Below are 15105 nucleotides of genomic sequence, written 5' to 3' on the forward strand. Positions count from 1 at the left end.
TGGGTTTGCTACTTTGTGTACACGTAAACTTGTTTTTTAAATTCCTTGTGTTACATGTATTATTATTCCAGGTGACAAAGCACTTTACCCAACAGAAAAAAGACGTCGTCATGCTTTTTTGAAATTCACTTGAATATTTGGGAGGAAAAGGCTGCTGTTAAGAAGCGGACATCTGTTACCTTCTCAAGCGACCTCCATTTCTTTAAAGTCGGCTCAAATGACGACGATGTTAAAAGAGGCGAGTATTTTGAAAACTTTCAAAGAAGAAAACAACAATTCCGGCTGTTTTTAAACCGACTGTTAACTAGATAAATCCCAAGTTTGTGGGGAGTCACGTCATGACCATAGCATGTTAGCTTTCTAGCTAGCACGTGATGTGTACAAAATTGTTCGAATGACGTTAAAAGTCAAAAGTAACGACGCACCTCGAAGCGGGTAACGTTCGAAATCCATTTGAGTTGGACTCCGACGGTCGGACGCCTTTTCGTCTTCTTGTCTGTCCATTTTCCAGAGCAAAGTCATCTCTTTTGCATCATGTTAGCATTGCTTGGATACCGGTTTACGATTGCACTGACTTGCTACGGCCGCACGAGGACGCCAAAGAACAACATTTGTGTCACCTGATTCCCCAAATTATGGCGAAACTAAAACGAACGAAGAACAAAAAAAATAATAACTCTTATTACCCCAGCACCGTTTCCAGTGTTTTCGCGGGGATCTACTGTATTTCACAATGAACGTTTTTCTTTTTTATCGTCTTTTTTTGGAGTGTATTTGTAGTTGCACCGTATAGGCATTTTTAATTGACAATTCTTATTTTTCATGCAGGGATTCCGCTTTCAAGTGACATAGTATTAAAATGTCGAAATGAGTCAAAACTTCACAGAAAAAAATAAACGGCATTATAATTTAGTAGAATAATGGCTTTTTCAAAAGCATATGTGTTTATTATGTGCATAATATGACATCAATATTAGTAATATACTGATTAAAGGACGCCTAGCCATTTGCTTATTTTTTTCTTTTATGTTCTATTTTTTCTTCTTTTGTTCCTTTTTTCCTAGCTTTTTTTCTTCTTTTTCCTGTTTTTTCTTGATATTTTCTTGTTCCATTTTTTTCTTGTTATTATTTTGGTTTCTTTTGTCTTTTTCCTTTTTTTGTTTCCTTTTTTTCATTTTCCCAACTGCTCTCACCACCGTATCCTTTTTTCTTTGAATGGGCAGAGCGTGTCCAGTTTTTTTCTTCAACCCTTAATGCTAACTAAGTCTCCAAGGGCTGCGCAGACTATTGTGACAGCAAGACCTGATCTAAAACCTACAGGAGGGCAAAAAAAGTCAAAAGCTCATCGTGAGGAGAATGAAATGACGGCACATGAGGTCATCCCCCTTCCGGGATGAACGGGCTGCGGAGTAGGATGAAGGGTTAGGGTTAGAGTAAGAGAGTTCAAGTAATGGTTTGACTTTTAGGGATAGAGTAAGAATGAGGTGAGCGTAAAACAATAAGCTAGAGTAAGAAGAAAGATTAGAGCAATAGAAAAAGCAGCCCATGCAAACACAAGTTCAAACGATTGATCAAATGTCTTTTTGCTTTTTATTTTTCATGAAAATCTTTACGAGTATTTGGGACCTTTGCTGTTCGCTTTTTTTTTCAACTTCTGCAAAACCACCCAGGGCCTATTTCTGTATTTTTTGTCCAGCGCTTCCACGAATTTTATTCAAAGTCAAATAAGATGGAGTCGGGTTTCCTCAATGTAGCCATGGAACGCAAGGATGGCGGGTGCTTCGCGTGTGGCGGCTGGCACGGATGACATCCAGCGGACGTATTTCAAACTGCAGGTCCTTATGGCTCGGCGTTGTTTTGCGAGACACATATACAATTTCTGACCTACGCTCGGCAGCCATTTCTCCCCCCCCCCAAGATTCTTTGACGTCATCCATCTGGAACATAACATCCAAAAATCGACATCCAGAAAGCATAAGTTTCCCTTTGTATATACGACAGCTCCAAAAGCGTGTGTGGTCTTTGGACGCGGCGCGGTAAGCCAGTGCTTTGTTCTGCCAAGGAGACGCGGGGACCCGGCTTGTTTTGGATTTGCTTTTTGGGGGTTTTTGCCATCCAATCTTTGAAATGCCTCCAACGGGCTCGCCAAAAGTTTTCAAGCTTGCGACTCGAAAGAAAAGCCTGAAGACCTACCGGTAGAATATACATTTCTAGCATGCAATTACTATCTTATTATCGATTTAGGATCATTAGAAGTAAGGCTAAACTAGGCCAAGTTGTAGAAGGGCATGAATGTTTTACCTATAAACATGAATGAAAACCATTTTGAAGAATTGATTATGACACTGACAATGTCAATGAAAATGTGGGGGGCGATTCAGCTCCTTGGTGCTGGACAACAGTTCTTTATTTTGACACCCTTTAAATGAGTTGATTATCTTAAAATCTTGTTTATTGAGCACCGCTTTCATTCCCGCTACAGAATTTCTTCCTCGCTGACAGCGCGGGTTCTTGTGTCAACAACGTTCTTTGTTCTTTCCTTGCCATGTAAATAAATCGTAGTTTGTTAGAATCAAAGCGCTCGCACGATTCATTTGTGTCTATATATTTTTCTTTCGGACTGATTGATCATTATCCGTGTCAATGAACTGAAAAATCCATCGTTTAAAGCTAAAAATACGATATCATGTGCAAACTGCTACCTTCTTTGTACTAGAGACCAAAAAGAGGCTATTTTAGACTGCTGGCCGAATCTGTAAGCACCGAATGAAGTTCTGAATGAATAAATATGTTTTTGTTGTCACTCTGTTATCATGATTGTATTACTTCGTTGTAATCGTGGTCCAAACAAGCCTAAGTCAACGACAGAAAACGGATACGACCAATACGAATCTTTCCAGTGTTTGCGTTTGCAATTATCCGAGAAAATCACAATGGCTCATCGCTGCAGAGTGGGCGTCACTACCTGGGGGAGCGACCTGCTGCTCGAATGGAGCGCCTTGCTGATCCATGGTCCAGAATAGAACCCTCGTGGACAAGAAGAATATAGGAATTTCTTTTCTATTTGCGGGTTTTGAGACACGCTCAAACTGAAGGAGGCGTTCACGGCCACTCGGAACAACTCGGAACCAGATTCGTAAACGGAGGGTAGTGCACCGGTTAGCACTGGAGAACGGGTGGAAAGGGGTGGGTGCCACCAGGCTGTACTTGCCCAAGACACACCGCAGGAAATGGGGAACCTAGAGTTAAGGGATCCATCCAATGAAACCCCTTTTCTTTTGTTTTTCATTCCTTCCTCCGTTCATTGAAACGCTCAAAACAAGACAAATCAGAGCTCTAATATCCAACTTTTGGACCCATTTATCAGAAAGATTTGCTCATTTTGAAGGGACAGTGTGTAATATTTGACCACTGGATGTGACTGGTGTGGAGACTGTAGAGCACGGGGATCGAACATGCGGCCCGCGGGCTGGACGGATCGGGCCCACCCAGGTTTTAACTCGGCCTGCCAGACAACGCCCAGAGAAGCACAAGAGAGAAAAATTGCAGCGGTTTGAAAATCTCTCCGCTTGATCTTGACAAAGCTGTTTTTCTCTGTCTCTCTCTCTCTCTCTCTCTCTCTCTCTCAAAGTGCATCAAATAACGCGGCTTGCGGTTTTTGTCGTGGTGGTTAGAGAAAGGGGAGCGCCGGCAGGTTTTTGACTCGGGCCGCGCCCGAGAAGGGCGTTTTCTTCCGCTGGGTGTGCGTTGTGGGTGCGGCGTGGGTGTCACGTTCTTGTCGGTTGGGGTTGCAGGGTGTGCGGGGTGCGGGCCACTTTACAGTCAAATCAACAACAACGACCGAAACCGGCAGCAGACCGTAAGTCCAATTCCAGAGCCTTTCAAAGGCAACTATTATCCCCCCGCAGCAATGTTTGCAGTGCTTTTCCGCTCCATCTTCTTTTTCGAATTGTTGTTTCGCTCGCACCGAAAAGTCAATCTTTCGAACGGACCTTTTGTCGAGTCACGCGGCCGTTCCGCTTTCAAGTGGCTTTGTATGGGAAATTTCAAACGAGTTCGAAAAAGAAACGTGTTTTTGATTTGTTCCTGTTTTTTATGCTTCCTTTTCATTTCTTTTTTCCTTTTTCATCTTCTTTTGTTTCTTTTCTCTTAGCTTTTGAGTTCTTTTGATTGCTTTTTTTTCTTTTTTTCCATTCTTCTTTTTGCCTTTTGCTTTTATTCTATTGTGTCTTTTTTCTAGCTTTTTAATTCTTTTTCTTGCTTTATTATTTTTCTTCTTTTTTTCCTATTCTTAATTCCTCTTTTTTTCCTCTTTCTTTAGACTGCTCACACCACGACACCCAGTTTTCTTTGGGTGGCAGAGTGTGGCTGGGCCCTACTATTTTTTTTATTTTTTTTTACTGATGAGCTCAAAGGCTTCATGCTGCCCGCTGTCAACATTTTTAAACACAGCAAGCACACCGGTATTTCCCAGGAAGTCACAATGATTTCAATCTTTTCGAACAGGTCTGCAGGCTGGTCCGGCATTCTTCGGTGCCTTAGGAGATCATTTGTTGATTCATTTATCGTGATTGTTTGGTTTAATTTCACATGAATTCCCAATTATTTATAATGTGTATGTTCTTATCAGTGACAATAAAGGGAATTCTGTGTTATAAGTTTTGGAGGAGGATGGACGCACGTGGGGGGAAGCGGGAACTAGAGGCAGTGATGCTCAAGAAGACGGATTGTATTTCATAAGAAACTAGGAGCAAAATCGGAACTGGAAAGGATATGGAGTAAACAAAAGCAAACCCCAACCAAACTGGCGTTGTGGTGGTGGAAATGAAGTGACACCCTGGCCAACAAGGCGTGAAGGTCCTTTTAAAGGGTCCCGGACAATCGTGATTCAGTTCAAGCCCCGGTCGGGGCCCTCTAGCGGTAGGGGATGCCCGTGAGCCTAACGTTCCGAGCGGAGCGCTGCGTGTTTTTCTTTCTCAGTCGCCATGGCGTGGACAATCCCCCCGAGCGAGGCCAACGTGACGTTCGCCCTGGCTTTGTTTCAAAAGATCAGCGAGGACCGCCCGGGGGCCGACCTCTTCTTCTCTCCCTTCGGCGTCTCGTCCGCCCTGGCCATGGTGATGCTGGGGGCCCGGGCCGACACCGCCTCGCAGATGTCGCAGGTACGGAGGGCCAAAAGCCAGCGGAGGTCCCTTCTCATTCCCAGCGTTTCTTTTCCAGGTCCTGGGCTTCTCCGAGGCCGAGCGGCCCGGCGGGGAACGACGCCGGGAGATGGCGCCGTCTCCCGTGCAGACGCTACTGGGGACGCGAGAGCGACCGCGCGTGAAGTTGCCGCCGCGCAGCAAACTGCCTCGATATTTAAAAAGGGTGAAAAGACGACCTTGCCTGTTTCCGACCTGGCGCCCCCTGAAGGACGGCTTCTCAAATAGCTCGCCGACGTTGGCCGGTTTCGTTACCGAAATCCTTTCTCGTACGGCTCGACGGAGGCTCTTTAACCCCGGTTTGAATAATCAACCCGGTAATATCGTGTTCAATTTCGATCCAGAAATTCCAGTGCTCGGGCCTCACGGACCAAAGAAATCCGTTCGGATCATCGAGAGAGTAGAATGAAATCGATTCCGGTAAAAACAACCAACTCAATTCCAACTGATCGTTTTTAAAATGCGTACGAGCCAAAAACGTGCAGTTCTTTTGACCCGGTTATCTTTTTACCCTTGAAGCTATTTAAGCTTGCTATTTGGAAAGCCACATGTTTTGCATGCTATCTAGCGAACATTTATCTTTTGTTGCCGGCTATCAAGCTAAATCTAGATAGATATGGAGCTTTTAGCTCTCTGTCCGTCCATTTTTGTGGTTTGGTAGCGCAGAGGTTAGCGCATCGGCCTGATGTGCGAATTGTCCCGGGTTTGAGATTGGGTGAAGGATGGGCGCCACCAGGCTGTACTTGCCCAAGATACACCATAGGAAATGCTGCCCCGACCACCCGTGTGCCTAGGAGAGCCATAACAAGTATTTAGATGGCTTTTTACTCTTTTAGCTAGCTATTTAGGATACTTTTAGTTGTTGTTTGACTTCCTAACTATCAAGCTAGCTTTTGGCTATGTAGCAACATATCTACTGTAGCTTACATTTTGCTAGTTATCAAGCTAAATGTTGGCCTACTCCTTTGCTCGCTATCTCGCTTTCATTTTTTCTTTCTATCCGGCTATTTCGATGGCTTTTTACTCTCTTAGCTAGCGATCTGGATCCCTTTTAGTTTTTCTACAGTATCTAACTCTCATGCCTGTTTAGCGAGCCAAGTAGCTTTTGGTCTAAACGATCCAAAGAAAAAAGGGCTGTCCTGACACTTTTTACAGGAGTATGATCAAGATAATATCTATTTTTGAAAAAGTCCTTTCTCTAGAAAATAAATGAGTCAATGTTTGAGGGTTTAAAAAAAAAGATCCCTAAATTGGGTGGCTGACTTTTTTCTCCGTTAATATGGATGAAAAGATACATTCTAGATACGAGGGGTAGGGAGGTACATGGATATTTTGGCTCTACTCCTTTCTAAAATCAACATTTCTGCTCTTTAGAAAAAAAACTAATTCGTCCAGGTTTGAAAGAAAATGTCTGTGATGGAGGCCGGTTTGGAAAACAAAAAGGATTCTTGACTTTGGTCCGAGGCAATTCCATTTTTAGATGTCTTCTTTGTATTTTCATAAGAAATGATTCTTTTTTTGGCTTTGAGAGCAGGAAATGACCCAACTAGTAGTTGCTCTTGCCTCAAAACGGATTTATCATTGACCTTCGGCTTTAGGAGTGTACAACCGAGGCAAGAGAGAGAAGGAAGTAGAGGAGTAATCTAAACGTTTGCTTCAATTTGGCAATTGTCAGAGGATAGTCAGGGTTTTTTCTTCAACTTATAATTTTTTCCCCATTTTTGGGGGGATTTTTTTTGCAGCTATTGCAAACTCTGTAAAAATGATTATGCTTTCTCTCTTCAGTTTGCCTTTATGAATCTAAATACTGCCCCCTGCTGGCAATAACATCCAAACCACTAGAAAACAACTCCGCACGAGCCGAGAGCTACTTTTTGTGACTTATTAGCGCAAAATTTCTTCAGCATTTCCAAAAAAGGAAAACTTGTTATCATGTTGTTACTATTTGCCGGTTAATTTTTGGAACTTGGGTTAAACAGACTGAAACAAATCAGGACCTTAGTTTCAAACCCTAACTCCAGCCCAAACCTTTGCTCCTAACACTAACCCTATACCTAACTCTGGCTGTCATTTTAGCCTTAACCCTGTTTCAAACTAGCAGCCCTAAACTTACTTTGGCAACCAAGATACCGTTTAGAAACCTAATCTGGAGCTCAAACCCTAGTGCCTAACCCTAACTTCTAGTTCTCATCCTATTTTGGAACTATACTATACGTTTCAAACCCATATTTGAAGCCCTAACCCTAAATCTAGGAGACATGGCAACAATTTCAAGCATTGACAAGCACTTCACCTAAAAGCGTTTGAACCCAGCACTGGGGAGCAATTTTCACAAGAGGTCAGCGTGCACCTCAGCTGTCCTCAGGGGGGACCCGCCTCGGAGACCCCCGCATTAAATCTCCCGTTAACCGCTGCGAGCGGGCCTAATACAAAGTCTGATTTGAGCTGGGACGTTTTCTCCTCCCCGTCGGCAGGTTCTGGACAGGGCCGACGGTAACGACGCCGTCCACGACCATTTTCGACAACTTTTGACCACGTTGGAGGCGGCAAATACCGGCTACACCCTAAGTATTGCCAATAGGCTGTACGGAGAGCAAAGCTACACCTTCGATGAGGTGGGAGATATCGTCGCGCGAGTACGCGCCTGAAAATATTGCTGGGAGTGGGATTTGACGGCTCCGTGTCGGCGTTCCGTCGAGCAGGGCTTCCTTGCCGAAACCAGAAAGTACTACCGCGCTGAACTGGAGTCTGTGGATTTCTTGAGCGATGCGGATGTGGCAAAAGTTCGAATTAACGGCTGGGTGAAAGAGAAAACAGGAGGTGCGTTTCCTTTGACTTCTCGATCGTTCAACAGACACACGGAGGCTTTAGGAACCGTCTTTTTAAAGATGCGTCGTCCATATATCGTATATTTGCCAGAAACGTGTAAAAGGCGCATTCTCCGTAGCTGCTTCTCGTTCTCTATCTAACACTACGCAGGGCGCACCCCGCGATCGGGCTCGGGTGCCCTCTGCCGCGGCCGCGTTACAGCAACACAGACGAGCATATAAGTGTGCGTATGTGAAAATACAACGGAAGCAAAACTGAGTGATGTTGTGCTTTATTCCGCATTAAACTGTCCAAATCGTCGTCCTCTGTTTCTGACCGGAACAGCTTCGCTAAATCTCGATTAAAAGGTTCACTTCACTTTCAGAGTCACTCTCCGAAAGCCACAACGACAGTTCCGGCGGTCACGTTAGCCCGAGAGGTGACGATCCATTTTTTTAGTTGTAATCCGCTGGAGCTTTCTGCACCGCAGCGGTCCTTGCCCGAGCGGAAAAGACATTTCATGAAGCGAAAGCGCCAAGACCATAAAAATAGCTTTCATATTGCCAGCAAAAGCTACGACGTTGACGTCCACGAGTACTTCCGCGTCAATGCATTGTATGGGACTTCCCGTGTCCTCTCCTGCTTGTGGGGAACTTGTGGCGTTCACGCAGGAGATGCACAGAAGTCACAGGAGACGGCATACAAGCCAGAAACGATTAGTTGGGAATATGACGGACGGACCCAAATGCAGGACGACAAGGAGACGGCATACGAGGGACGTGATCAAACCCCAACAAGGGTGCCGTTTATCTAACAAAAACAGCAAAAAGGCTTTACTAGGGAGAAGGGAGTGTGGGATTGGAACTGCTGAGAAGGAGATCTAGTCTTGATAAGGGGTCTTTGGGTGGTGAAAATCTTGGAAATGAGATTCGAGAGTACCTTTAAAAAGGTGGTAGGAGTGGAGTAACTTGAAAGTAGGAGGGAACTGAAGAAGGAAGTTGCGGGAGGAGAAGTGAGTCGTCTCGGCAGATGAATGTCCGCGGGAATCAAAACAATTCAGCCACGTGAGGAGGGAGCTCAGAGTATTTATGGTAGGGTTAGCCCACAGTCCGATTGAAATCACCTGGGGGGAAGAATAGAGAGCGGGACTGGAAAAAGGTGTAACGCGGCCGTCTCTGGGGAAGAAGAGTGACGACAGAGGCAAAACCACCACCGATACTTTTGCATTTGTTGCGCTGCGTCAAACCAATTAAACTCGCCGAGCTTTTTGGACCGATCCGATTTGTAAAAGTTGCCGATTCGTGTTTCCGACGTTCTCCAGGTAAAATCCAGGACCTGATCCAGGGACTGAAAACCGGTACCAAGATGTTGCTGGTCAACGCCATCTATTTCAAAGGCAAATGGAAGCGACCGTTCCATGAAAAATTGACTGTGGACGCGGCCTTCAGAATCAATAAGGTTGTACTGTTCTACCCGCTCACGTGCGGTAAAGATGGCGTCTGGTGAGGCAAAGAGATCGACCTTCGTCTTTTTCATCCTTCGAATTGCCGTTTAGCAAAAGGGGAATCGATAGGGAATCCTTCACGATTGAAAAAAGTTCATGCGACCAGAAAAAAAAAGGCTGAATGGCTTGACTTGCTGTTAGTTTGCCAATATTATCACTCATTCTATTGTTTGGGGCTGAAGTGCGCACCAAATCAGAATCCTTGGCCTCTCTATCGCCCTCTGCCGTGAGGCGAGAGAATCGCGTGCCTCGCTCTGTCCCTACAGACGCTCAGCACAGTAATACCTTACCCTGTTTTAAGAAGGGCCGGAATACGATGTGAAAAGTCAGCCATTTTCAAAATGAAAATCCCAAAATTGTGAAGTGAAATGAGAAAGCTTGCGAAGAGATATATTTGTGCGGTATAACGACCAGGATGGTGCGAGGACCCCTCGCCTCGCCGACACGAATTTGAGAGCGGAGACTTAGACTTGCCCCCCCCAGTGGCCGTCAGTCTGCGCGTGATCAAATCCAGGCGTCCTTTTTTGGCCCCTTCTTTGCCCTGCACGTCACTTCTTTGCCCTGCACGTCTCTGGTCGCAGCACCGTATGTGCCTGGATTTTTGGGAGATACACGTTTGACTTTCCAAATCTACTTTAGAACGAGACCAAGCAAGTGAAGATGATGAGGCAGAAGAGTCGATTCAACTACCGCGCCGTTCCGGAGTTAAACTGTCAGGTAATCTTCCCAAAAGCGGAAGCGCCAGGAAAAGGAATCGCATCCGAAACGGGAATTTTAACCGTCGCAGGTCTTGGAGATTCCATACGAAGGCAAAGAAGTCAGCATGTTCGTCTTCTTGCCGGACGACATCGAGGACGACACCACAGGCTTAGAGAAGGTAAGAAATCGGATCCTGACGTTTGTAGATAGGATACGTTCCTATAATTGTCACGGTTGCCACGGCGCCCAATTGGCCCCGCCCATGGACACCGGCTGAAAGGCGTTGACAGATTGCTCCCTGGGAGTACTTAAACGCTGTCCCTTGAGTTGTTTGTCGTCGAAGCGTCTGCAAAACCGCTAAACTCTGTAGTGATATGTCGAGCCTGTGAATCCGCATTTTTGCCTGCGTTTTTTTGCTCGTGTTTTGCCGAGCCCTGTGAATCTCCGTTTTTTTGTCTGTGTTTTGCTCCTGTTTTGTTCTTGCCCCGATCTGTTGGATCTTGACCGGTTCCTCGTTCCGATCCATCGACTTCCGCGACCGACGATCCACGGATCGCGTGTGCGCTCGTTCCTCTTTTCCCCACTAAACATTGAGTAACGTTACGCGATTGGGTTTCCTTGAAAATACTTAACACATAAATCATTCATGTCATAGCTAAATGTATGACATACATGGTAAAGGGTTTGCATTTGGATAGCCCTTTTCAAGTCCCTGAAGAGCTTCGGAAGCGCTTTACAATGCGCTTACCCGTTCGCACACGCCGATAGCGGCGTCAGCCGCGCAAGGCACCTACCTGCATTTATTCGTGCATTCGGTCATTTTTCTATTTCCTGGTGAATTACGACAAAACGTTCTTTAGACGAGGAGGCGGCCTAAGCTTTTTACTCGTCGGTCCGTCGGGAACCAACCCGTCGGCTATTGGTGGAAAGCCCGGGTAGGAGGACCCGCCCCCTTATCCAAATAACATTGTGTCCTCAATGAATGACTCGATCAGGGGGCGGTCCTGGAGAGCCACATGTCCTGCACGTTTTTGGAGGTTTCTCTTCTCCAACTCAAGTGATGCAAATTTTAAGATTGCTAGCAAGCTATGTGGGCGCTTGATCATGACCCAGGTGATTGTAAAGACCTGAATTTGAGCAGAGAAACTCCAGAAACATGCAGGACACGCGGCTCTCCGGGACCGGGTCGGCCACCCCTGGACTACATGAATTCAAAAAAAGACACCATGACAAAATACACGATACAATACAGGATCAAAATATTGAAATCAATAAAGGACTAAATCAACGAAAATACAAAATACGCAACATCGTAAGTCATCGAATAAATTCCAAACCAAAAACACGATTCGACCGATGAAAAAATACCTTAGAAAATAAATATGGAGATCATGAAATGACCAAAAGGTAAATGACGAAATAAATGAAAAAATACACGACAAAACACCTAAAGAAAAAAATACTGAAATGAAAAAAACGATGAAAAAACATGCACAACGAAAGACAAAGATAAATACTAAAATAAAGAAAGAACAAAATAAATGACCAAATGCATCAATAAACGAACGAATTGCATTTCTGTCTTGTATTTAGTTCCTACGTGATTTATTTATGTTTCGGTTCATTTATGTATTTGTGTATTGGTACACACGATTGCTCCTTCATCTTGATTTTTGTTTCCGTTTTTTTGGGGAACTATGACAGTTGGAGCGCCAATTGAGCCCTGAGCACTTTTCCAAGTGGACGCTGGCCGAGACCATGGAGCTGGAAGTAGAGGTAGATGTGGGCCTTCCTCGATTCAAGCTGGAGGTGACTTATCATTTCCAGGATTTCCTGGTCCGCATGGGCATGCCGGACGCTTTTGACGCCGACAAAAGCGACTTCTCGGGTAAGGACGCGCGTCTTTGCCGATACGCACGCTACGAATCATATGCGGGATAGAAATATTTGAGGTTTTTTGCAGCTCGAAGCCTGAAACGCGGCCGTCGGACCGAACCTTCAGGAGCTCTTTTGTTGTGTTTTCAGGCATGTCCCCTGCCAATGACTTGGCATTGACAGAAGTCATCCACAAAGCCTTTGTGGAGGTCAACGAGGAGGGGACGGAGGCTGCGGCAGCCACCGCCGGCAGGATGGTGGTGGGGAGCGCCCATCCGGGGCCGCCCAAAAGGCCCAAAATCTTCATAGCGGACCGTCCCTTCCTCTTCTTCGTTCGACATCGAGCCTCCGGAAGCATCCTGTTCTATGGCCGATACGCGTCTCCTGAGCCCACCGCCGCCGTGTCATCTACGGCGCCGTGAATTCCAGGTTCGGCCACGTCATCCCGTTCCTCTCGCTCGGAGGCGGGCGGTCGTCGGCTTTGATAAAAAAGGCTCGGCTTGATATTTTTGTATCGGCCGATGGTGCGGAATCCAACCAATCAAAAGAAAGCTGCTTTGCGCTTCGGTTATCGCTGGTTAATCGCTTTGCGGAATTTCACGGTGCTTTATGTTCTGCCTTCCGATTGGCTAAACAGAGGAAGATGCTTTCTATGGCCGACCGACTCGGACCTCTCCACCCGCTAAACCTGCTCAGGAGCCACGTGCGGGTCTTGGGCGCTCTGTAGTGGATCGCTGGCGCTTTTGAAAAATATTTGAGCATTAAAAGATACAGTACATATGGATTCTCTAGGACAAAACTGGAGCGTGGATGCAGTTTCTCATGACGTCCACAAGTTATCATGTCGAGTGAAGTGGATCGGGTTTCGCAATAAAATAGTCAAATTATTTTTTAAATGATATTTTGATGGTAAAAAGGTCATTGTAAAAATCCTTTATTAAGTGTAGTACTTTTATTTGTCGAACAAATACTTGAGCTCATAAATCCGAGGGATTATTGTCATGAAATGAAATGATCTGCATTTTCAAGTCAATGAAGACTTCCCAAAGCGCTTCATTTGTACAACTCGATTCATGTAGCCTCACTTGCCATTTGGGTTTTCAACTGCCAAGTTGCAAGAGGACACTACTCTACATATAATATGCCCTGAAAAAACTCCAAATGCAACATTGCTAGCTCGGAAGTGGGTTTTTTTTTTTTGCATATTAAAAAAATGCATTGAATTGTTAGCGTCATTGTTTAAAATGTAGGAAAAAAGTTGCAACTTTTGTTCCGGGATTTACGGTATATCTTTGCTTTATCCACTTTCTGACTGCATTTTAAGGTTATTTGATTCATTTCTTGTTCAAAAAAATGATGCCAAACAATAGAGCAAATACAGAAAATAGCAGGCATGGAAAAATCGAGCCAGGGATTTGAATCTAGTATGCATGATAAATGCTCTATGAAAACGATGTTTCTTATTGGGAGGGAAACACATGAAGGGACATTTTTATTAGTAGTATTTCTTTCACCATTTGATTGAAATATTATAGTGACATTTTGACCATTTTCCTTGAGCATGACGGGTCCTATGTGGCCCACGGGTCGTAGTTTGCCCAACTCTGCTCTAACTGGATTAATAAAGGATCATTTTTTTGTTCAAGAAACAAGTAGCGGCGTGTTCTCTAACTCAGATCTGATCATTGTGATTGCATCATCCATCGCTTCAAGAAAAGAGCCGAGTCAAGGCTTTTTGGCTGTTTTCTGATGAGAAAACCAATAAATGGCTAACGAATGTGCAACAATGACCATGGCTCGTATGTTTTTGTGTGCATATTATTCTCTATTTGACATCATCCGACCGCGAGCGTCCTTTTGTCATGATTGCCGATTCAGAGCACCTGCGACTGCTTCATTGGCGCCGACAGGCCGGACAGCCGATTGGCCGACGTACTCTTTTTAAACCCCCGGCTTCCGAGCCGTCGGATCGTTATGCGAACCGATGCTCCCAGCTCGGCGAGCTCTTTACGTCAGACTCTGTTCCTGCCCTGTTTTTCTCTGCCTGATCCTCGTTGGCAACCTGTTTCCGGACCCGACTATGCCCCGCTCCGCCTTCCCGTTCTCCGATCTGTTTTGCCCCGCTACCTGCCTGCCTCCTGTTGCCGACCTCGTTTCTGAACCCGACACCGGCCCTTGCTCTCCAGTCCCGGCTAATGACTTGTAATTCCCGCCTGTCTTTGACCCTCCTCGCTCTCCCGCTACACTTGTCCGTCGATCCTGGGATGGTGGGAGCAAGCCCTTCTCTCCCTCTTATCAATAAAACTGAGTAAACGAACGCTACCGGGTCCTGTCTCCGTTCCTGGCCTCGTGACACCTTTTCGCTGCTCGTTTCTGCTTCCGCAAGTCAGCGTTTTTGTGCCTTTTTATTTTCGCACCGGTTTGACTTGATACGGGCGCCCAAAGCATCAAAAAGTCTCCTTTGTCATTTCAACAAGGCCTGCACTATACTTTGTGTACTTTGCACTGGTCTAGACTGTACCCGTCCTATACTTTCAGAAAAACAAAGGTCATGGCTCTTGTCGATTTCACGTACCCAGAGAAGGATGCAGCGGTGGGCCGTCACGGCCCCGATGGCCCTTTCCAATGGCCTAAAGCGGACGTTAATGATAGGATTATTGTAAATCTTAAACGCATTTACTAAGAATATTGAACACGACAGAAACTTTACAGTTGAGCAAAGTATCAAGCCAATCTACCCTTCCTGTGTTGGTCTGTTTTATGGATCCCCTGTTGTGTATACAATAGTGTCGCCTTAAAAACATCCCTCTCCAACAACTCTGTGACTGAACCGGTGGTCATGAAATAGAGGACTAGAACTGATCGCATCTCCTCATGAGCTGAAATCAATGTCTCTTATTGTGTGTTTTATACAGAGATGTAAGGTGATAGACTTAACACTTTATTCAATTTTTTTCCATTAGTTGTTAAGGTCTAGCGCACTTCCTTCCACCAGAGGGCCCCGACCAGCATCGGAAC

General features: G+C 45.3%; 2 protein-coding genes across 11 annotated transcripts in view; one reads left to right on the top strand and one right to left on the bottom strand.

The window, feature by feature from the left end:
- snx16 (sorting nexin 16) overlaps positions 1–588 on the bottom strand; it is a 52018-nt gene extending 51430 nt beyond the window's left edge. For all 10 annotated transcript variants that reach the window (XM_088322831.1, XM_088322826.1, XM_088322824.1 and 7 more), the window contains exon 1: positions 426–588. The gene's annotated coding sequence lies outside the window, so the exon portion shown is untranslated. The remainder of the gene's footprint in view (positions 1–425) is intronic.
- LOC148348676 (leukocyte elastase inhibitor-like) lies at positions 12–13783 on the top strand. The gene is made up of 10 exons (XM_088322823.1): positions 12–238; positions 4981–5162; positions 5221–5367; positions 7676–7816; positions 7904–8021; positions 9331–9467; positions 10153–10230; positions 10301–10390; positions 11917–12100; positions 12238–13783. The coding sequence occupies exons 2-10, from the start codon at positions 4986–4988 to the stop codon at positions 12507–12509; spliced, it is 1344 nt and encodes a 447-aa protein (XP_088178949.1). The 5' UTR covers positions 12–238; positions 4981–4985; the 3' UTR covers positions 12510–13783.
- The last annotated feature ends 1322 nt before the right edge of the window (positions 13784–15105 follow it).

The sequence above is a fragment of the Urocampus carinirostris genome, chromosome 18, assembly GCF_059441175.1.
Source record: "Urocampus carinirostris isolate Australia breed hairy pipefish chromosome 18, RoL_Ucar_1.0, whole genome shotgun sequence".
NCBI lineage: Eukaryota > Metazoa > Chordata > Actinopteri > Syngnathiformes > Syngnathidae > Urocampus > Urocampus carinirostris.